The sequence below is a fragment of the Bos indicus x Bos taurus genome, chromosome 2 (assembly GCF_003369695.1).
Source record: "Bos indicus x Bos taurus breed Angus x Brahman F1 hybrid chromosome 2, Bos_hybrid_MaternalHap_v2.0, whole genome shotgun sequence".
Classification (NCBI taxonomy): Eukaryota; Metazoa; Chordata; class Mammalia; order Artiodactyla; family Bovidae; genus Bos; species Bos indicus x Bos taurus.
In genome coordinates this window covers 85,572,521-85,596,270 of record NC_040077.1, presented here as the reverse complement: position 1 = coordinate 85,596,270, position 23,750 = coordinate 85,572,521, and the positions used below count along the sequence as shown (strand labels likewise).

The following is a 23,750-nucleotide window of genomic DNA, read 5'->3' as shown; positions in this document are numbered from 1 at the left end:
TTGACTTCACATTCCAGGATGTCTGGCTCTAGGTGAGTGATCACACCATTGTGATTATTTGGGTCATGAAGATCTATTTTGTATAGTTCTTCTGTATATTCTTGCCACCTCTTTTTAATATCTTCTGCTTCTGTTAGGTCCATACCATTTCTGTCCTTTATTGTGCCCATCTTTGAATGAAATGTTTCCTTGGTATCTCTAAATTTCTTGAAGAGATCTCTAGTCTTTCCCATTCTATTGTTTTCCTCTATTTCTTTGCACCAATCACTGAGAAAGGCTTTCTTATCTCTCCTTGCTATTCTTTGGAATTCTGCATTCAGATGAGTATTTCTTTCCTTTTCTCCTTTGCCTTTAGCTTCTCTTCTTTTCAGAACTATTTGTAAGGCTTCCTCAGATGACCATTTTGCCTTTTTGCATTTCTTTTTTTGGGGGGATGGTCTTGATCACTTATTCTTGGGGATAGTCTTGATCAAGGTAAAATGAGCACTCACGTGAAAATTACCTAAAGTTCACATGAAACGAAATATATTAGAGTCAACCCAATTCTTTTTTTTTTTTCCTCTCTGTCTGATCAATGAACTTGAACCTTTTCCTTTTATAAATTTTTAGGTATAACCCAGTTGTTGGTCAGGGCACCTAGCCTTCTAAACAGATACGACTGACTAGAAACTACATACCACACCTTGTACAAAGTCTAATATTCTCCAAAAGATTCCACAGAATTCCTGGAGATACAAGTTTTGGTTGTCTGGGTCCACAAGCCTGCGCCTGATGCTTTCATTGGGGTTCTTCTCTTCCCTCTCGGCCTGTTTACTCTGTTTCCACACAGATGTAGACCTCTGCCCAAGGTTGCAGGCCCATGTCCTCTCTTCAATCTGTCCTCATCTCTGCTTTCCTGCCAAGCTCTCAATGCTTCTCACTCTATTATGCAGAGCGATGTAAGTGTGTTTGGCCCCACAAAACCTTCCCCACAAAACTCACTATAGACCCACCACTGCATAGCAGGGGCTGAACTCAGAGACCTGTGAATGTTGACATAGGACCTGCCCTCCTTTACAAGACTATTTGGACTTAGCACAGTATTTTTTTGTACTAGTAGACAATAAAATTTGATTTTAAGCAGATTTGATTGTACTTTGTGACAGTTCAAACAGGGAGCTAGGCCAGGTGGTCTGCAAACCTTTTCAGTAAAGGGGGAGATTGTTGTTGTTTAGTCAGTAAGTCATGTCTGACTCTTTGCAACCACATGGACTGTAGCCCACCAGACTCCTCTGTCCATGGGATTTCCTAGGCAAGAATAATTCCTTCTTGGAAATAATGCCATTCCCTTCTACAGGGGTTCTTCCCTACGCAGGGATCCAAACCACATCTCCTGCATTGCAGGTAGATTCTTTACTGCTGAGCCACCAGGGAAGCCCACAAGTAGAGACAGTAAATATTTTTAGGCTTTGATGGCTGCATGTAATTTTGTCGTGAATACTCAATTCTGCTATTACAGTTTAAAGCAAATAGATAATATGTAAGCAAATAAATGAGGCTGTGTTTTAGTAAAACTTTATTTACAAAACTAAACCAAGACATATCTGTGATTAAAATATTTTTAGCAGTATTGTTTACTTAAGAATACAGTTTTTCCTCTCCTAAACTATAAAAACACTTATGTAAAAACTATAACTGGCATGTATATTTTCTTTGCTTAAACTATTGCTGTGTATACAATGCAAATCATTCTTAAATATTCATTTAAAAGTAGGGCCTCTCTTAGGTAATATCTCAGTCACCTAGTCAGAGTTACTCTAAAAGCAATCACATCGTGTTACCTTTAAAAAACAAGTTTCTCATGAATTGGCCTTATAGTATAAATTTGTAAAATGTCTATCCTGAATTTACATAATATTTAATGCAAAGCAGGAATCGATACAAGATTAGTAAAATAATATACATGGCAAAGGTATTAAAGTGACAGTATGTATTGTTATTTTGCTGTGTGAAAAGAATATTAGTATTGCTTTGAAATGGTTATCTCCAGCACTTTTTGGCCATGTATCTGCAAAACTTTCAGCATGTGTCCTCAGAGTATGCATCTCATTTATTTATAAATTATATGTAAGAACTATTATCTTAGCTAATATTTCAAGGCAGTGTACTTAGGGAGAGGCTTTTCATTTGTCATAGTCTTAAATAACCATATAGATAATAGACTTCTGATGATTTCTCTGTTTGGGCCAAGCTCTTGTCAGATCTGATTGAATTTGTCATTACTTTTACCTTATAATGTGGGTAATAGAAAACTTTTACTCAGAGTAGAGGTGTCAACTCTGTGACTTTCACATGATTTATGATTGCATTGGTTATTATCATCTTTAATCTGTGGATTCCTTGCATAAATCTTAAACATCTTTGGGTGTTTTAGTTTAAGGAACAGATTACAATCTGTATATGGACTTGGTAGGTTATCACTGTGTCTTTTTAAAAAATTTTTATTTATAGTATTTATTTGGTTATACCAGGTCTTAATTGTGGCATGTGGGATCTTTAGCTACAACATGTAGAATCTTTAGTTGCAGCACGTGAGATCTAGCTCCCTGACCAGAGATCAAACCCAAGCCCCCTGCATTGGGAGTGCAGTCCTTGCCACTGGACCAGCAAGGAATTCCTATCACTGTGCATTTCAGTGTACTCAAAGAAGGCTGAGCACTGAAGAACTGATGCTTTCAAACTGTGGTGCTGGAGAAGGCTCTTGAGAATCCCTTGGACAACCAGGAGATCAAACCAGTCCATCCTAAAGGAAATCAACCCTGAATATTCATTGGAAGGACTAATGCTGAATGTGAAGCTCCAATACTTTGGCTTCCTGATGTGAAGAGCCGACTTATTGGAAAAGACCCTGATGCTGGGAAGGACTGAGGGCAGGAAGAGAAGGGGTGACAGAGGATGAGATGGTTCAGTGGCATCATCAACTCAATGGACACGAGTTTGAGCAAACTCTGGGAGATAGTGAAAGACAGGGAAGTCTGGTGTGCTGCAGTCCATGGGTTTGCAAAGAAATCAGACACATCTGAGGGACTGAACAACAACAAGACATCTAGCTGGAAGTTAAATACCAGTTAAAATGCTTTCCTTTTTAAAGAAATAAAATTTAAATAAATGTTCCAATATTTTCTTTACATATCACAATTGTACATCTACATACTGCACAATTTGAGATGAAAATTGATAAAAATACTATTTTTCTCTTATTTAATTCTTCACACTTATATTGTGATCTAGCTTTTCTTTTATTGTTTACTCACCTAGTTTTTAGGGTCTGTGTGTGTATGTGTTTGTATATGTGTGTGCTTGGTCATGTCCAACTCTTTGTGTCCCCATGGACTGTAGCCTGCCAGGCTCCTCTGTCCATGTGATTTTTCAGGCAAGAATATTAGAGTGGGTTGCCATTTTCTTCTCCAGGGGATTTTTTAGCGTAGAGCCTGATTGATGTTTCCTTCAGTCTTCCATAGTTGTAGTAGTGTTTTTCACATAGTAAGTGAGTATTAATAATACATGTACAGGGACTTTCCTGGTTAAGACTGCAGTCCTAATAACGGGGGGCATGAGTTTGATCCCTGGTCAGATACCACATTCTGCATCACATGGCCCAAATAAATAAATATATAATAAAAATACATGTGAATGCTTATAAAAAATGCATGTACTCATTTCACACTAAAATAGGCTCAAGGAATATTTAATAGTCATTACTTTATTTTTAGTCATGGTCTCTTTGGCCTAAGGAAAGCTTATGCTTTGAACGGAAACCTTTGGAAGTTTTATTGGGTTTGGAGTTGTGCTGGCACTCTTGGCCTAAAAGAAAAGGGGTAGAATGACTCTCTATCTGTGCCACTCTCTCTGTCTTCATCCCATATGACCTTGGTTGTTTACATTGAGCTAGCCTGTGAGGGTCTAGTAAAGCATCTTATACCCAGTAAGGATTGGCTGAACATTTGTCCGTGACCTCTGTAAACTCTGCTTTTATTTTAGGAAGCAGTACAAGTATTGATTAAGCACTCAGCTGATGTCAATGCAAGGGACAAGAACTGGCAGACCCCCCTCCACGTGGCAGCAGCCAATAAGGCTGTTAAGTGTGCAGAAGTCATCATTCCCCTGCTGAGCAGCGTCAATGTCTCTGACCGAGGGGGTCGCACAGCCTTGCACCATGCTGCTCTGAATGGCCATGTGGAGGTGAGTGTCCTCATCACTGGAATAAGAATCTTCCCCACAGACTCTCTTAGCCCCACATGGAACCTAAATTTCATCACTGAGGCCTTAGAAACCTTAGGTAGTTGCCTATTTTTAAATTTAGAGCCACAGTAAATTGAAAAAGTAGGCAACACCTCAGTTTTTCCCTCTGACACACATGCCACAGGTTAGCTGAGGTATCTTCCTACTTTGAACTTCAGATCGCTGACCTGCCTTTAGATTGGATGTTAAGTTGGGCCAGATCACCTGCTGAGGGTAAGGACCACTCACCATTACAGAGTATACATTTGATTTCTTTCTTGGTTATCTTTCAGATGGTCAATTTACTGTTGGCTAAAGGGGCAAACATCAATGCGTTTGACAAGAAGGATCGACGTGCTCTGCACTGGGCAGCTTATATGGGTAAGGATTCCATGAATGGAGAGCAAAGTGCAGATCATCTGAACTGATGAAGCTTCAAGTTTCTCACTGACCGTGTAGATTTTCTCTTGGGTGAGCCTGACTTCTTGTCAAGCTTGGGATCCAATTGAATTAAGATTCAGTCCCTTTTACTGGCACGCATAGAGCACTCTAGTTGGGCAGTAGCTTCGTCAGGGATTTATTTATCCTACAAAGAGCAGGAGAGATGAATCATGGCATGGACTTCATTGAATGTATTTCAATCTGGGTTGGAAAGCTGCACAAATTGTGCTTATGTTAACTTTTTATGGCAGCAAAATAAAGTCTTTAAAAAGAAGGAGGACTGGCTAGCAAAGCAAGGATGTAAATTTCATTTGTCTTTTTGTTTATAAATACTCCTGAAAGAAACAAAAAGGAAGGAAGGAAGGACAGCATCCTGGCTGTCATGTAGAGGTGGCTGGAGTCACTGTGCGTGATTCTGTTACTCCACCGCCAACAGAGCTGGGGCTTGCTCCTTGTTTCTGCCGGTTCAGGTGCAGAAGACAAAGGCAGATGTTCTGTTTCTGTGCTTTTCTCATCACGTTTGTTGGCACTAGTACCCCGACAAGTGAGAGCCCTCCTAGAGTTTATTTTCAGTGTGGACTTGTGGGAAATGTAGAACTAAGATCCTTCCTTTGTGTTTCTGATTGGAGAACATCCTGCAATTAGGAAAGCAGACAGAATTCTACCAGCTCCAAGTTATAAACATTCTGACTGCCCATCACAACACAGGAGATTGTGTGGTAAATTATGGATGATCTACACAGTAGGACACTATGGAGTAACTACAGCAATCATGTTGTCGGTATTTTTTTTTTTTTAACATAGATTCTGTGACTATGTTAAGTGAAAACAGATCATATAATAGTACAGTTTAAATAATACAACCTCATTTTTGTAAAAAAGATCTCTAAAATAAATACAATCTTGAAAAAGCAGTCTGGGATGTATTAAACACTGAAATATTAAACTGAATATCTCAAGGAAATGGATGATTTTGGTTTCCTTTTAACACCTTTTTGCTTTTTCTTAATCCTTTTAAACAAGCCTACAGACCTTTTATTATCATAAAAAACAATAATGGTAATTGTAGGGAGAAGAAGAATGGATTGGGGCAGAGCTGAAATAAATTATGTGAGTATAGATGAGTCTGAGTGAATTTTGGGGCTTAAAAAACAGAACCTTGAGATTTTGCAAGCATTACCATTTTTTACAAGGTGAAATGGACTTTTGAATTAACTGAAACAAGTTAGATGCCTGCATGGTCCTTGCCGGACTGGAGCCAGTGATCGTTTCCCAGATGATGTTTAGGCAGAGCATACATTAAGCTAGTGTGACATTATACTCAAAGAACGTGGCCTTTTGCATTTGTTCTTGGCTGATACATAGCTAAAAGTGTTCGTCACTCAGTTGTGTCTGACTCTTTGTGACCCTGTGGACTGTAGCCTGCCAGGCTCCTCTGTCCATGGGATTCTCCAGGCAGGAGTACTGGAGTGGGTTGCCATTTCCTTCTCTGATATATACTTAAAACATGTATAAAATTGCTAAAAGAAGTTAAGTTATATTTTTGTGTGTCATAAGGATGCAAGTAGGGAAACATATAGAGATGACTGTCCTTGTGAACTAAAAGTCAAAACCAGGACAAAGAGCTTAAGATAGCATCACCACTAGCCAAGACCAGTCTCTCTCTCTGTCTCTCTCTGTCTGTCTCCCTGTCTCTCTTTCTCTCTCTGTCTCTCTAGGCTCTGAAGCCACTATGCATCTTCTACCCTTCAGTTATCAACAGTGTTTAGAGCAATGATCTTAAAGCATGGAACAATCTTTAGTCAGGAAATAAAGGTCAGATACATTTATCATTGTATGTGTAGCAAAATAGACAACAAAGAAAAATAGTCTTGAAAATATGCCAACAAGAGTTGAAACTAGTTTTCCATTTAGTCAGTAATTCATGAGAACACTTTGAAGTTGAACCATATAAAGGTGCCATTTTTGTGGGTTCAAAAAAGGGTGAAACAGTAGCAGTTTCATGTGATTTAACATATGGAGTTGTTCTGATTAATTGACTTTTTTTTCCTTTAGTTTTTCCAGACCAAATTGTCATTGTTAGACTTTTCATTGAAGAATGGCAATTGGTTTCAAAAGCATTGTTTTCATTTTAACACAATTTTTTTAGTGTCTGGTTCTAACATATTTTTAGGACTTTGTCATTATCCGTAAATAAGCGTGGATCTCCTTAAAGAGAAGGCTCACATATGAATCATATTCTTTCTTCCCACAGGATTTACATGATACCTGACAGGCTGGCTATTTGCCATGAACCACCTTTTACACCGGAGAAGGCAATGGCACCCCACTCCCGCACTCTTGCCTGGAAAATTCCATGGACGGAGGAGCCTGGTGGGCCGCAGTCCATGGGGTTGCTAAGAGTCAGACAAGACTCAGCGACTTCACTTTCACTTTCATGCATTGGAGAAGGAAATGGCAACCCACTCCAGTGTTCTTGCCTGGAGAATCCCAGGGACAGGGGAGCCTCGTGCGCTGCCATCTATGTGGTCGCACAGAGTCAGACACGTCTGAAGCGACTTAGCAGCAGCAGCAGCAGCTTTTACACATAGCTTAGGAAAATGCTGGTGGCAATGAAAGAGGATGGTGATAACTTAGGTGGAATGAATTGTCAAATTGTCCTAGGAAGGTTAACCATGTTTTCTGCTGCTTTGTTTGTAAGGCCACCTGGACGTCGTGGCGTTGCTCGTTAACCATGGTGCAGAAGTGACGTGTAAGGACAAGAAGGGCTATACGCCCCTGCACGCCGCAGCCTCCAACGGACAGATCAATGTTGTCAAGCATCTTCTGAATCTGGGGGTGGAGGTGAGCTATGATTCAGGCATCGTCCCACGGTACATTTGTGGGTTTTCTGTTGTTCTGAAATCCTGTTTGCCTTTTAATTCAAGAGGGGGAAAACCCCTCATTTCTTAGCATCCTGTTTTTTTTTTAGTTTACATGGGCAACTGATGAAGGGCAATCGGGGCATATGCTAAGTAGTAGAAAACGAGAAACAGACCAACTTTCTGTATCAACATAGATAGAGAAATATTTAAGCATATATGATATATGATAAATATTGACCAGTCATTTTTAAAAGACTGGCTAGGGTTCCTCATCCCACCTTTAGAACCTTCTAAATTGAAGCTTCCAAGCAGAATTGAATGAATAAATGGCAGGGACAAACACGCTGAGTTGGAGAAGTTGACTTGACCCTAATCTCCTCGGGTAGCAGGGCAGGAGCAGTGGCGAGGTTGTCCTGGAGGAAAGGAAAACTAAGTTGTCGTACTGAGATGGTGATGGTGAGACACAGGAGTCATGGCTGTCTGGGCAAAGCAGGAGAGAGGTAGGGGTTAAATACACGGCCCAAACACCAGAACTTGGCCTTGAGAGGGGTCAGACAGCAGAGCCAAACCTGAGGGTTCTGAGTTCAGGCCCCACGGCAGCTCTCTGAGCAGCCCGCAACCTTCCCTCTTCTGTTCACCATTGAGTTTCAAGGTCTTTTCTTTTTTTTTTTTTTAATTTAATTTTATTTTTAAACTTTACAATATTGTATTAGTTTTGCCAAATATCGAAATGAATCCGCCACAGGTATACAGCATTTTGAGACAGGTTTGCATTTCATTTTACCCTTTACCTAGCTGAGAAATATCTTCCCACAAGTTAAAGCCTGGTCATTCTCATGTTTTGCTGATCTTTATCTCCAGGCTAAAGCCTTCCCGGGATGACCACCCTGGGGCAAGAGTAAGCTCTGAATAATCACGCTGACAGAAGGATATTTCCTTTCTCCAGCACAGCTAGTAGGCTTTTGCTGGGAAATGGGAGTATATTGGCTCCAGTGATTTTCATCACCCATATTGGGCTCATTTGCAGATCGATGAAATCAACGTGTATGGAAACACAGCTCTCCACTTGGCCTGCTACAATGGGCAGGATGCTGTAGTCAACGAGCTGACCGACTACGGTGCTAATGTGAACCAGCCCAACAACAGCGGGTTCACCCCATTGCATTTTGCTGCTGCCTCCACACACGGTGCTCTGTGTCTTGAACTATTAGTAAACAACGGGGCGGATGTTAACATCCAGGTAGGACTCTCTCAGTCTTCTTCCTTCAGTGTTAAATACCTTTGCATTGAGCCTCTGAGCAAAAGCACCTGCTGTCAATTACAAAGAGTAAATTATAACTGCGAGCATCCTGACTCTCACAGCCTTATCCTGTCCTGGCACACGGTGGAAACTTATGCAGCCGTGGTGGTGCCACTGCCGTGGTGCCACAGCACTGACTCTAGTTATGTGACCTTGGGAGCTTAGTGAATTCACCAGAGTAAACACTGGGTCTCAGGCATGTTGACTTGGCCTAGATTCTAATACTGAAGTGAATGTTGAGCTGATAGAGCAGAGCTGCTGAGAATGAAAAGGAAGCCTAACCTAATGATATCAGTTATGTTCCCAACCCATGTGACCCTCCAAGAAGTTTCACAAATGCTTTTCTGGAGTACACTCCAGATAGTAGCTGCCATTATGTGATACTAATCTGATTTTAATGGTAATTCCTTTACTCAGCAAACTGACTGATGACTACCTAGTGTCCTCTGTTTGATACTGGGTGTATACTCCAAGGTGCCCTTAAGGAATTTACAGTATGGCAAGGAGATAATGTACTCAGATAATCATGAGGCAAGACAGAATGCCATGAGTGACGTGAGGGATTAATAAAATGCTGCAAACCATAAGAAGGAAGTGTTGACTTGCTTTTTGCTTGGACATTACAACTGGAGATTGCTGTTGAGCTGAAGATTGATATCAGTTGAGATGAAGAGAGATAGAGTTTGAGGGAGGATGTTCCATATGGAAAGAATGGCATTAGCAAAGGGTTTGAGAGGTGTCAGTAGGTAAACTTTAGATAACTGTTAGTTCACTCACTCTAACAGATAACCAAGAGGAACATCTGTAGGCAGCCTTCATGATCCAGGTTACATCACTTGGATGCATTCAGATTGTAGCAGAGTATCCTGACTTATCCCAAGTGACCTTGTTCTCATCCTCAGCTCTCCTTCTCCCAAACACACAGGAATTCTAAATCAAAGACCCAGTGTATTCTGTCTCTGCTTTTGAAAAATTGTAATTTCCAAGATTTAATTTCAAGAATATTGGATCATTTTATTTTAATGACCTTCTCTATTCACTATTAAAATCCTTTTATGTTTTTTCATTTAATTTATAATAGTGGGGAAATATGAGACAAATTTTCAGAATAGTAGTTTATTGTGATTGAGCAGACTGCAAATCATATGAAAGAAAGGAGTCAGGAACAAGCCAAAATGTGACCTGACCAAGAATGAGCACTTATCTACTGGCCAAGGAGTTTGGGTTTCTATAGGCTATGGAAGCCACTAGTCATTGCGGAGGTCACATGATCAGAACTGAAGCTTAGGAACAGTAATCTGGCCACAGAACACTAGAGACAGAAAACATAAAATGAAAAATGTGTGTATGTATATATATATATATATATATGTTTATATGACTACATATAGATTTTAAACTTTTATATAACAGAACAACAACAAAAAAGAAGCAAAAACCTTAACCTAAAGTTAAAAGGGGAACAACTCAGAAATTTTTCTGCAATATACATGATAAGAAAGATTTAACATATTTAATATATAAGAACTCATAAAAATCAAAAAGAAAACATCTGACAATCTGCTAGAAAATATGGACAAAGGCAGATCACGAAAGAGAGGATACAGTATCCATTAAATTTATGAAAAAATGTTCAGTATCACCAGTCACCAGAGAAATGCAAGCTAATACTTTTATAATCAGTTCAGTTCAGTTCAGTCACTCAGTCGTGTCCGACTCTTTGCGACCCCATGAATCGCAGCACTCCAGGCCTCCCTGTCTATCACCAACTCCCGGAGTTCACTGAGACTCAGGTACATCGAGTCAGTGATGCCATCCAGCCATCTCATCCTCTGTCGTCCCCTTCTCCTCCTGCCCCCAATCCCTCCCAGCATCAGAGTCTTTTCCAATGAGTCAACTCTTGGCATGAGGTGGCCAAAGTATTGGAGTTTCAGCTTTAGCATCAGTCCTTCCAAAGAACACCCAGGACTGATCTCCTTTCGAATGGACTGGTTGGATCTCCTTGCAGTCCAAGGGACTCTCAAGAGTCTTCTCCAACACCACAGTTCAAGAGCATCAATTCTTTGGTGCTCAGCTTTCTTTATAGTCCAACTCTCACATCCATACATGACCACTGGAAAAACCATAGCCTTGACTCGATGGACCTTTGTTGGCAAAGTAATGTCTCTGCTTTTTAATATGCTATCTAAGTTGGTCATAACTTTTATAATACTAGTACATTAATATTTGCCTTTAAAATTGGCAATGTAATCAATGAAATATTAAAATGTAAGATCATTAAGTAAGTATGATCAGTTTTTGAATTTCAGAAAGTGTGCATCTATGTATGTGCATAGGAAGAGAGTAATATCTGAAATACATATCAATATCCTAGCAACAGTTATCACTCCAAAATTATGATTTGGGTTTTTTAGTTCCTTTTCAATATAATTGTTTTAATCATATTGTGATGCAATGAGCATGTGTTATTTTCATATCCAAAAGAATAAAAAGCTATTTTCATTAAAAAAAAAAAAAAATTCAGATATAGTGGACCTGGGGAGGTGACAAGTAGAGGATAACTGGAAGTCAATAGAACAGGCCTAGATAAAAGGATAAGAGGTAATAGGGACAGGGAATGGGCACAGTCAACAAAGGGAGAGGATTTGCAGAGAGAAAATCAATGGGATTTGGTTGGACGGGAGATGGAAGAGAATTGAAATCTGGCTAAGGAGAGGTAGGTAGTACAGCATAATGATTCAGTGTCCAGTTCTGGGGCGAGACTGCCTAGAATCTCACCCTGGTCTTGACTTTTAGTAAATATATAGTCATAAACAACTTCTCTGTGCATCTCAGTTTATCTGTAAAATTAGGGAAACAATAGTATCTTCTAAATGGAACCGTTGTGAGGATTAAAGTTATTTCACATAAATTACTTGGAACAATGCTGGCCATATAGGAAGTACTCCATAAATGTTTTTTAAATTTATTTATTTTTAACTGGAGGATAATTGCTTTACAATATTGTATTGGTTTCTGCCATATATCAACATGAATCAGCCACAGGTATACATATATCCCCTCCCTCTCATAAATGATTATTGTTATTAAGAAGGATGTCAGGAGAAAGAGGAGGCGTAGGAAGTAAAACTAGTGAGTTTAGTTCTTGAGAAGCTGATATTGAGCCTTTGATACAGCCAGTACAAGAAAACCAATAGTGGAGAGCAGTGGAGAACAGAAGAACATGCATAGGTTGCCTCATTCATGCAGAGGTGATTGATAGTGGAAACCGGGAGAAAATGCTGAGATCATCTAGGGAGAGAGTACCTCATAGCACGAGTAGAGAAGGGGATGCAGGTCTCTAGTAACTCTTTATTCTCAGGATCAGCAGGAGGAGGAAGAACTAAAGAAAGAGATGAAAAGAGAGAGAAGATAGGAGAAGGAAACAGGAGAAGTAGTGTCTTTGTGAAGCTAGAATGCAGATGGAAATGAAAAAGTAAACTAGATGAAAAGAATTTCAGAGTTCTAGATCTTGTAAAGGGGCTCCATCCAAGGTCCTATGTGGAGGTAAGATGAAGGTCTTTAGTGGCAACAAAGAGACCTGGGTGGGGGAAGGAGCCAACATGTGCGGTTAAAGTCCTAGAGGACGGTGGTGAGAAGACAGGAGGCAAAGAGGTGGCTCAACCACCAGTATCCCCAAGACTTGTGACACTTCTCTTGCCTTTCTGGTGCCTGAGGGACATACTGTGGATCCTCCAAAGGAAGGAATGTTATTGAAATTAAAGTATCTTCACCAGGCTCACTTAATTGATTCACAAGGTTATCTGATGCTCTCCATTGCCTCTGTAAAACATGCCAACTGATGTTTTCAGTGTGCCTGATACTGAAGCTGGAAGGCCACTTTCTGCTACACATACCTACTTCTCCCAGACAACTGGTTAGTGGCCAGTTCAGATTGGATAAGGGACTTCAACTAAGTATAGTGCCTTAGTTTATGGCAGTCTTTTCTTCTCCTGCACAAAATGGACATGGAAACATAGCTACTTTAATAGTTATTTTTTCCTGTAGACTGCTAATTATCAATAGAGTTTAAGAGGCACCATTAAAAAAAGAAAAGTCTTAGACTTGTGTTTATGTATTATCTAATCTGTGTAAATGGGATTTTGAATCAAATCTAGCCTTCTCCCTCAGCCTCCCTTCATCTTCTCTATCTACATATGAATTCTCTTGACTCTTTATTAGTTATCCCAGATTCTCTCTGGATGCATGGATCGTCTAATGTTTCCATGGAGCCGTTCAGTCTGAGTGGAGGTTGTTATCTCTCTGCACCACATTGCCCTTGGATTTTGAAAGTGTTTGTAGATTGCAAGACAATTTGTATTTGTTTAGATTTGTCAAAGTTCGAAGAAAATAGCATATTGAAGTGTAGCCAATTCCTATTCACATGTTCACTTTGTTTTCCTCTGTCCTCCCAAAATACTAAGAGTGTCATCTTGATGAGAAATTTCAAGATGATGGAGATGAGAGAAAGGCTGTGTGTCTGACATGCATTTTAAAGCCCCTCATTTTGCTTAAATTGACCATGGCCCTGTCTTTGATTTAGAATATAGTGATGTCAGAGAGCTTAATTATTATAAAATAATAGAGACACAATACTTTAAACTGTTGACAGTTTACTTGTTTTTTGCAAATAGGAAGAACATGAGGAAATATGAAATAATTTCTCTTCTCTAGTAGAGACCACGTTGTTATTTCTGTAGCATCTCAAGGCTCTTCTTGGAAGCTTTCAAACTAAGCTTTAAAGAAGATAGTTACATATGGCTACACTGGATATGACTTAGAAAGATAGGTTCAGAAATCACCATTGCCAGGTTGCCTACCTTCTGGTCACTAACATTCCACCTGCCTATGGTCTCAATTCTTTTCTGCCCATGGGTCCTTAGATCACTTAACTTAAAGCCCATCACAGTTTTCTAAAGTATACCAGCTCTCTTCTTTCTGTGTACTAGGACCAAATTTTATTCTATAATTGCATTGCAGAGGTTGAAGATGAAATTGAAATAAGCAAGAGTAAGTACTAAGAGCGACATGTCCTTTGGAACTTGGGAGAGGAAGTGAGCAAAGCAGGGAGGTGAAGGTCTGAGGTAACCACGTACCATCTCCCACTTTGGAAGCATTAAAAACTTGACCGTACATAGCTTTTTGCAAACCAAGGTATTAGATTGCTCTTCCATTGAGTTAGGAAGCCCTTTTCTGACTATATCTGATGCCCCCTCCTCCAGCTGACCTTAGCGTTATCCTGTTGAACAGGAGTCCCCAACCTCTGGGTCTAATCCCTGATGATCTGAGGTGGAGCTGATGTAATAATCATAGAAATAAAGTGCACAATAAATTTAATGTGCTTGAATTGTCCCAAAATCTTTCCCACCCCCACCCCGGTCCCTAGAAAAATTGTCTTCCATGAAATCGGTCCCTGGTGCCAAAAAGGTTGGGAACCGCAGCTGTAAAGGCTTTATTGTCCTCCACTGAGCTGCATGACAACAGGGGTACTGTGCATGGAGAACACAGTGCCTTCAGGTTCCTGGGGAGTAGCTGTGTATTTAAGTTTGGAGAAGGTTTGAGGGAGGATGAAGAAAGAAGGCAGGGTTTCCCAGGTGGCTGGTAGGAAGGAGTCCGCCTGCCAGTATAGGGGCCACAGGAGACATAGGTTCGATCTCTGGGTTGGGAACAACCCCTGGAGGATGAAATGGCAACCCACTCCAGTATCATTGCCTGGAGAGTCCTACGGACAGGGGAGGCTGCAATTCATGGAGTCTCAAAGAGTCAGACATAACTGAGCACACAAAGAAAGAAGGCATTAGAAGTGGAAGGAAAAAATGAATGGATTTCTGAGGATATTGGTCAAGAAAATTGAAATGCTCCGTTTAGTTCAAGGATTAATCTTTCTTGGATGATGGTGAATACTGCCCTGAAAGAGTACTGGTATTTGTCATAAAATATTCTTAGTCCTCATTGGTTTTGCTTCATGACCCATGGCAGAACCATAAGTCAAGTCAATAGGAGAGTCTCTTACTCCAAGTAACAAAATTTTCCATGCCCTAAATCTGGTAGGGAAATGCACCTAGAATTTTTAAGGAGACTAGAAATGAAGAAATATTTTTCTAAAAGCAAAGCTTAGAATAAGTGGGAGAATTGAACATTCCTTCTCCTTTGAGAATTCAAGGAATGTTTTATATCTGTCTGAAGTTCTAGTACCAGCAGCAGCAAAGAAAAACCCACCACCCCCACCCGTGTGTGAAAAATTTCTCAGGCAGATAGTGAAACTTGGTAGGATTTCTAGTCTCAACCTGAATATTCTTAATTCTAACTTGTAAAAGCTAAATAAAAAGTACTCGTTTTTTGACCTTCATTGGTTTTCAATGGCTTTTTGAAATGACTTCCTTTTCTACCTATAGCATATAAACAAAGCTGCCCCACAATGACTGCTATGACACTCCTAAGGCCCAATCTCTTGCCACCCATCTCTCTCTCTCTCTCTCTATGAGAAAAAAAAGAATCAGCTAAGAACTGGCCTTAGTAATAGATGAGCTCAGGCAAAGATCTTCAAGAATAGATCTGAAGCAAACATCACCGTTGACCGTATTGCCATCGTTTTTATTTTACCTAAAATGGGCATCTCTGTTTGCTCCTTTACCAAAGGCACAATCACTCCAAGGGGAAAAGGGTATGGTGTTTACTATCTCTGTAATGGGGAAAGCTTTATAAACTGTGCTCCCTAGAAACCAGTGACTCCTGCTTTGGCTCTCTGACTACAATTTAGTAACCTCCAGGTTGGTGGTTACTCTAGCCTTTAAACTCTTTTCTAGGCATGGAAAACTCTTGTTTAAATATTGATAAAGGTATTATCTAAACACTGAAGTATTTATAGCTTTATGTATATTTAACTAAATGCTAATTAGTTATATTTTCATCTTAAATTTAGAAAATACTGGAGCAAAATTTAAAGAAATAGCACCACCTAGGGACAAATGAATGTCAACTCTACAATTACTGTTTTCTCTTTCCTTAAGGGTCTTGGACTGTCATCACTTTTTTGTTGGAGGGAAATATGTCTTAAATCCTCATTCCTAAGTGGTTCCCAGACTTTTGAGTCTTTTGAATTGTCTGCATTTCTCCCAGCCAAGATGCAGACTCGGTAACCAGATAGCTTTTAGGAGTTCTCCTCCATTGTATATTTTGTGGTTGGTGATGGCATCGTATTCTTATTTTTCAGTTAGTGCTCCTTTCCCCAAAAAATATTATTTCAGTAAAGTCTCAAGTTTGTTTCCATCTTTCTTTACTTTCCAAATCTTCTCAATTCAGGCTATAATCATACAAGATTAAGATAGAGAAAAGATCCTAATATTTCTATTTTTTCCCCATCAACCTGAGAATCTTTCACTATAATGATTATTTATTTCACTCAATATGCAGTTACCAAAAGAGTTGGGGTTCCCTGGGGTCTCAGTTGATAAAGAATCTGCCTGCAATGCAGGAGACTGCCTGCAATATAGGAGACGTGGGTTCAATCCCTGGGTTGGGAAGATCCCCTGGAGAAGGAAACGGCAACACCCACCCTACCCCACCTGCTGCCCCATATTCTTGCCTGAAAAATCCCATGGACAGAGGAGCCAGGCAGGGCTGCAATCCATGGGGTCGCCAAGAGTCAGACACAACTGAGCACAGTGTTCCGAAAGAGTCGGACATGACTTAGTGACTACACAACAGCAACAGCAACTTTGACTAACTTCCCTTGGCACAGATTATACATAGCTCCTCTTAAGTCTAAGGAATAGACTTATGGGATATATAATAAAAATTATTCTGTTCAACCTTGTGGTTTTATAAGATATTCCAGTCCACAGTCAAAAGCAGCTGCTCCTAAACTTTAGTGTGCTGTGAAATTTAGAAATGAAATCAATTCTGGTTCTGTAGATCTGAGCTAGGACACAGGATTCACATTCCTACCAAGAACCCTGAATGATTCAGATGAATGTAGTCTGTAGTTCACTATGAGAAATATTTAAGTGATTATTTGCTTTCCATTGTAGCATTTTTTAAAGAATCATTTTGAAACACAAGTATATGAGTTTCATCACAAAAATGAACTTGTGCTTTTAAAATCTTGTATTTTAACCCCAGGATTAAGAAAACATTTCTTCTGAGACTTAGAAAAATAACAGTTACATAAATTTCATTTTGGTTTTAAAAATAATATCTGAATCAAAGAATACATAATATATTCTCTCAGTTGGGGGTTCAGTTCAGATCAATTCAGTCACTCAGTCGTGTCCAACTCTTTGAGACCCCATGAATCGCAGCACGCCAGGCCTCCCTGTCCATCACCAACCCCCGGAGTTCACTGAGACTCAGGTCCATCGAGTCAGTGATGCCATCCAGCCATCTCATCCTCTGTCGTTCCCTTCTCCTCCTGCCCCCAATCTCTCCCAGCATCAGAGTCTTTTCCAGTGAGTCAACTCTTCGCATGAGGTAGCCAAAGTACTGGAGTTTCAGCTTTAGCATCAGTCCTTCCAAAGAAATCCCAGGGCTGATCTCCTTCAGAATGGACTGGTTGGATCTCCTCACAGTCCAAGGGACTCTCAAAAGTCTTCTCCAACACCACAATTCAAAAGCATCAGTTCTTTGGCGCTCAGCCTTCTTCACAGTCCAACTCTCACATCCATACATGACCACAGGAAAAACCATAGCCTTGACTAGATGAACCTTTGTTGGCAAAGTAATGTCTCTGCTTTTGAATATGCTGTCTAGTTTAGTCATAACTTTCCTTCCAAGGAGTAAGTGTCTTTTAATTTCATGGCTGCAGTCACCATCTGCAGTGATTTTGGAGCCCAGAAAAATAAAGTCTGACACTGTTTCCCCATCTATTTCCCATGAAGTGATGGGACCGGATGCCATGATCTTCGTTTTCTGAATGTTGAGCTTTAAGCCAACTTTTTCACTCTCCACTTTCACTTTCATCAAGAGGCTTTTGAGTTCCTCTTCACTTTCTGCCATAAGGGTGGTGTCATCTGCATATCTGAGATTATTGATATTTCTCCCGGCAATCTTGATTCCAGCTTGTGTTTCTTCCAGTCCAGCATTTCTCAAAATGTACTCTGCATATAAGTTAAATAAGCAGGGTGACAATATACAGCCTTGACATACTCCTTTTCCTATTTGGAACCAGTCTGTTGTTCCATGTCCAGTTCTAACTGTTGCTTCCTGACCTGCATATACATTTCTCAAGAGGCAGTTGTGGGTACTTTATGTCTAAAGTAATAGTAATGTTTTTGTGGGTATTACTGTTTTTAGAAAATTCTATAAACAACTAATACTTAATTAAAAGTGTAGAACTTTGGTATTTGGTGCAGTGCTGACTAGTGGGTAGATTCTGTACATTTTCCATGTTTTAGCTTAACCTATGTCAGAGAATGCCGTCATAACTTGAGTGATAAAGAAGTGATGTATAAATTCAGCACATTTCCAGCTGATCATTAAATCTTAATCCTATGATTCCTAATGAGTTAAGTGGAGTAAATGTTTCTTTTTTGCGATAATAAAAAAAAGTGTTCCCCCCTCCCCCCCGCCCCCAGCCCCGTGGAATTAAAATGTAGATAATGGTGGAGGATTTCAGGTCAGTTTTGAAAATTGCAATGATTTATAGCAGTTTAGTCATCTTTAGGCCAAAGAGGACCAAACAAGTTAATACATCGTTTGTCTTTTCTTAATTTACTACAGACAAAAGTTGAAAAACACTATAATAAACTATAGTGGAAAAGATATGAAAAATATATATGTATATATATATTTATAACTGAATCACTTTGATGAACACTGGAAACTAACACAACATTGTATATTAATTATACTTAAATTTTTTTAAAGTTGGAAAAAAAAAACTCCTTGGAGGAAACTTTTATTAGTAGATCACAGGAGATGAAAAAACATTTTGGGTGATTTCCTCAGTTTAAACCAGGGTAGTTTAAGAATTGTCAGTATAACTAAAAATTCTGCAATTCTTCTCTAGAATAATTTCCATTTCTCTAAGCTTCTTTAAAATGTGATGTTATATAATGTAAACAATAAGAATCTAAGGCAATGGCACCCCACTCCAGTACTCTTGCCTGGAAAATACCATGGACGGAGGAGCCTGGTAGGCTGCAGTCCATGGGGTCGCTAAGAGTTGGACACGACTGAGCGGCTTCACTTTCACTTTCCGCTTTCACGCATTGGAGAAGGAAATGGCAACCCACTCCAGTGTTCTTGCCTGGAGAATCCCAGGGACAGGGAAGGCTGGTGGGCTTCTGTCTATGGGGTCGCACAAAGTCAGACACAACTGAAGTGACTTAGCATCATATAGCATAGAGAACTATATTCAATATCTTATAACAACATATAATGGAAATGAATCTGAAAAAGAACATATATACGTATACTGAATCACTTTGCTGAATACCTAAAACTAACACAACACTGTAAATGAACTATACTTAATTTTTTTTAAAAAATGTGATGTTAGATAAAAACCTGCAATATCATATACACTCTATTGGAAACTGTGGAATGTTTCAGATTGATGTTACTTGCCCTTTGTTTTTTTTCCTCTCTCTCTCTCAATTTTTAGAGTAAAGATGGTAAAAGTCCGCTGCACATGACAGCTGTCCACGGAAGGTTCACACGGTCACAAACCCTCATTCAGAATGGTAAGAGAGATTCTGCTACAGTGTCGTCACTGGAACAGTTTCTTGGTGTGACTTGAGTTTGGCTGTCAGTTATTTGAATATGAAATACAATGCTCTGTTAGTGTTTATTAAGCTTGGGTTTATACTATCCTTTGATGAACTTGGCTAAAAGCTCCTTATCAGGTCATCACCACCCAGCTTAGGAATAAGGACATAGAACCATAAGTTTCATAGTCAATTCCTAGTCAAAGAACATGTGAGTTTTGAAACTGGAAATTATATATAGGCTTAAGAGCCTGCATGTTTTACTCAGAAACTAGTAAAAATAAGTATCAGGCATTTTCTAGCAGCAAAGCTGAATTATTTTAAAATTTTCAAACCCACCATAGTTTCGTAAGTTAAAACTCACTAAGCTACTTGGGCAAAGGTAAGAAAAATGAGATGACTCAGCAGAAAAGCAGGTATAAAGGATGCATGATATATACAGCATGATATAAAGGATGATAAAATCACAGGCTTGATTGAGACCTTGGAAAGTCAGAGAATCGAGTAATATTCCAGACTTACAATAAAGATGTGCTTGAACCACTGGGTTGTCTCTGCAGCCAAAATACTAGGGAGTGTCACTTTGCATCAAGGTTCATGTTACTATTAGAGGGTAATGGACAGAATCTGGGAGTGCACTGACCTTGCTAGCACAACTTCTGTTATCTTAGCTAATCTTGAAGACATGTGGAAAAAAACCCAAACAGGTTTAGTTCAGATATTTGCCAACATTTCACATAAACTCAGCAGTTCCTAAACTATCTTTAGTTGACCCACATTTCTAGATCTCAAAACTCAGACATTAGTCAGTTTTTTAGACTTATCTTCCTGCCATCTGTAAGAATATTGGATGACATACACTTGAAGCATTAGTGGTATTATTAAGAAGATCCCCGGAAGGAGGACACGACAACCGACTCCAGTATTCTTGCCTGGAGAATCCCCATGGACAAAGGAACCTGGCGGACTACAGTCCACAGGGTCTCGAAGAGTCAGACATGACTGAAGTGACTTAGCATGCACAAGGTATGTCCTAGGTACTGAAGTCATTTGACACTATGCAGAGAAATTATGCTGAGGAAGCAAAATATCTGCAGCAAAGCACAGGAAATTTATAAGCACTTCAGTGAAACTATAGAAGAAAAGCAATCCCAGCAAATTTCCAGTGAGCAAATGCAGGTAATTGGAAATTAACTGTACAACATGTATTAATTCTAGTTTGAAATGTGTGGTATGCCTTTGACATTCACTTTACTGGAAAACCACTTTAATTGTTTTGTTTCTCTTGAAATCAAGGGAGGTGGGGAGGGACCCTGGCATCTCTCCTTTGCACACTTTCCTCATCCCACTCTTGTAGAAGGAAATGGTGGGCCACTTCAGTATTCTTGCATGGGAAATTGCATGGACATAAGAGCCTGGCAGGCTACAGTCAGTCCATGGGGTCGCGAAAGAGTTGGACACGACTTAGCAACTTCAGGGCTTCCCTGGTGGCTTTGATGGTAAAGTGTCTACCTGCAATGCGGGAGACCTGGGTTCGATCCCAGGGTTGGAAAGATCCCCTGGAGAAGGAAATGGCACCCCACTCCAGTACTCTTGCCTGGAAAATCCCATGGATGGAGGAGCCTGGTAGGCTACAGTCCATGGGGTCACGAAGAGTCAGACACGACTGAGCGACTTCACTTTCACTTAGCAACTTTAGCAACTAAACAGCAACGACTCATCCCACTATATTTCTCAATTGTTTTTCAGAAACAGTGTCCACTGCCTTAAAAATAAACAAAACCAGGGAGCTATTTGGTATCCAATTTGAAAATTTTAATGTGAATATAATCACTGGGCTTTAGCTTGATGGCATTAAAAAGCATTGTTCCCTGTTGAAGCAATTTCAAGCACTAGCGACCAGACCAGAGAAGGAGCAGCTTTTCACCTTGAAGCACTGCATTCCTATAGGTCCATCTCTGTGGGCCAGAACTGTGTCATGCTAGTGTGCTTAAAGCAGTCTTGGGGGCCCGCTGGCTGCTTTGATCTTTTCACAAACCATCCCTGTGAACTTAAATTTCCATGCCCTCTCTACTAGAATTCTTGCTAGACTTTTGAATGGGAATGAGACCTGAAAAAGACCCTATGTCTTGTCCTCTATGATCAAGGAGCTTGTCTCAGAGCCTATTCTTGGCTGGCCTGGCATCTTGCTTTGTGGGTTGAGTGGAGTCCAGGGTCCTAAAATACTGAAAATATAGTGGCTATAGTATATAACTTATTATATATAATGATAATGGTTGGGTGTTCTTCACATTGTGCCAGGCACTTGACTAAGCACTCCACATAAATCCTTCCAACCACCCCATGAGAAAGAGGTCCTGTTATCATCTCCATTTCAAACATGGAGAAACTGAGGCAGAGAGGTTGTCACTTCTGTTGGGATACCTGGCACATATGTTGAGGAACAGAGATTAGAACTCAGGAAGACTAACACTGGAGACTGAACTCTCAAACACTCACTTACAAATGTGTTATCTGGATGAACAATGACATGTTAAAAATTTTTTTAAAACTTGAATTCTGTTTAAGAGTTGCTTGTATTTGGCATAGAGTCATCCCTGTAAAATGGCACCACTCCAGTACTCTTGCCTGGAAAATCCCATGGACGGAGGAGCCTGGTGGGCTGCAGTCCATGGGGTCGCTAAGAGTCAGACACAACTGAGTGACTTCACTTTCACTTTTCACTTTCATGCCTTGGAGAAGGAAATGGCACCCCACTCCAGTACTCTTGCCTGGAAAATCCCATGGATCGAGGAGCCTGGTAGGCTGCACTCCATGGGGTTGTGAAGAGTTGGACACGACTGAGCGACTTCACTTTCAATTTTCCCTTTTGTGCATTGGAGAAGGAAATGGCAACCCACTCCAGTGTTCTTGCCTGGAGAATCCCAGGGACGGGGGAGCCTGGTGGGCTGCCGTATATGGGGTCTCACAGAGTCGGACACGACTGAAGCGACTTAGCAGCAGCAGCAGCAGCAGCAGCATCCCTGTAAAAGGATAATTTGGCATTCTCTTCTCTCAGCCAACAATTCTTTGCATTCGTTACACATGTGAGAACTGTGAGTTCTTCCATTTGACATTTTTTTTCTTTTAATTTTATTTTATTTTTAAACTTTACATAATTGATTTAGTTTTGCCAACTATCAAAATGAATCCGCCACAGGTATACATGTGTTCCTCATCCTGAACCCTCCTCCCTCCTCCCTCCCCATACCATCCCATTTGACATTTTTTAAAACATGCCCTTAGGGACAAGAATAGGAAGCTCTTTCCTTTCCTCCTGTTTGTTGGTTTCCTTTTGGGAAAGGTCCAGAGACTCACACTCCCAGGACCTGGTGTCCATCCTCCAGAGTGGATCCCTACATGGCAGGACCCTGAATGCCCATCCCCCATGGGGACATCACTTGGTCCTGAGACCTGCTGAGGGACATGCTTGGTGTTTGTTTTGTTAAATTGTTCTGATAATCTGGGCTTTTTGCAGCATTTCTCTGCTTCTCTGACTGCTCTCTAGTCAGGGCTATTAGTTCTTTATAATACCTTCCCCCCGCCCCCAATCATTCAGTTTTGGTAAGGTGATCGTTTTTAAAAACTCTTTTTTAAGTGAATAAACAAAGAGTGCCTCTGCTGTTCAGTCGCATTGTTTGTTATCTGAAGCTGTGTTGTCAGAACCAGAGAGGGAAAGAATTAAATGAAGACATAATCTGGTATCAGAAGGCATTTGATCCAGCCACTTGCACAAGCAGCTGCCTTAGATGCTGCTCAGCAGGTTACAAAAGTTCAAAATGATGCTTTTTTTTTTTTTTTTCATAGAAGCTTTAAAAATAAATAGAGTTTGAAAAGGAAGAGCCAAGGGATAGGTTAGGATGATTCATTGTGAGATTTTTGATATTTGGGCTCATAGCCCTTCCAAGGCAACTTAATAAGATGACTATTCTTGTTTGTGCAATGAAAAGCTAATTTCAGATGAATGCCTGGATAATGCTGCATAAATCATCTCTTCCTATATGCTCTGCCTGTGTCTAAACTCACAAATGTTTATTTTCCTCACTAATTATCAATGCTGGTTTACCAACATTAACTTGCAACTTTCAAATAAAGAGTAAA

The 23,750-nt window shown here is 40.1% G+C and overlaps 1 protein-coding gene across 9 annotated transcripts in view; it reads left to right on the top strand.

Annotated features, from left to right (window-relative positions):
* The window catches only part of ANKRD44 (ankyrin repeat domain 44), a 312,052-nt gene that overhangs the window by 188,004 nt on the left and 100,298 nt on the right, over window positions 1-23,750 (top strand). For all 9 annotated transcript variants that reach the window (XM_027563508.1, XM_027563498.1, XM_027563489.1 and 6 more), the window contains exons 5-9: window positions 4,021-4,221; window positions 4,554-4,641; window positions 7,403-7,545; window positions 8,593-8,805; window positions 19,508-19,586. In XM_027563508.1, the coding sequence (XP_027419309.1) occupies window positions 4,021-4,221; window positions 4,554-4,641; window positions 7,403-7,545; window positions 8,593-8,805; window positions 19,508-19,586 (724 nt within the window). The remainder of the gene's footprint in view (window positions 1-4,020; window positions 4,222-4,553; window positions 4,642-7,402; window positions 7,546-8,592; window positions 8,806-19,507; window positions 19,587-23,750) is intronic.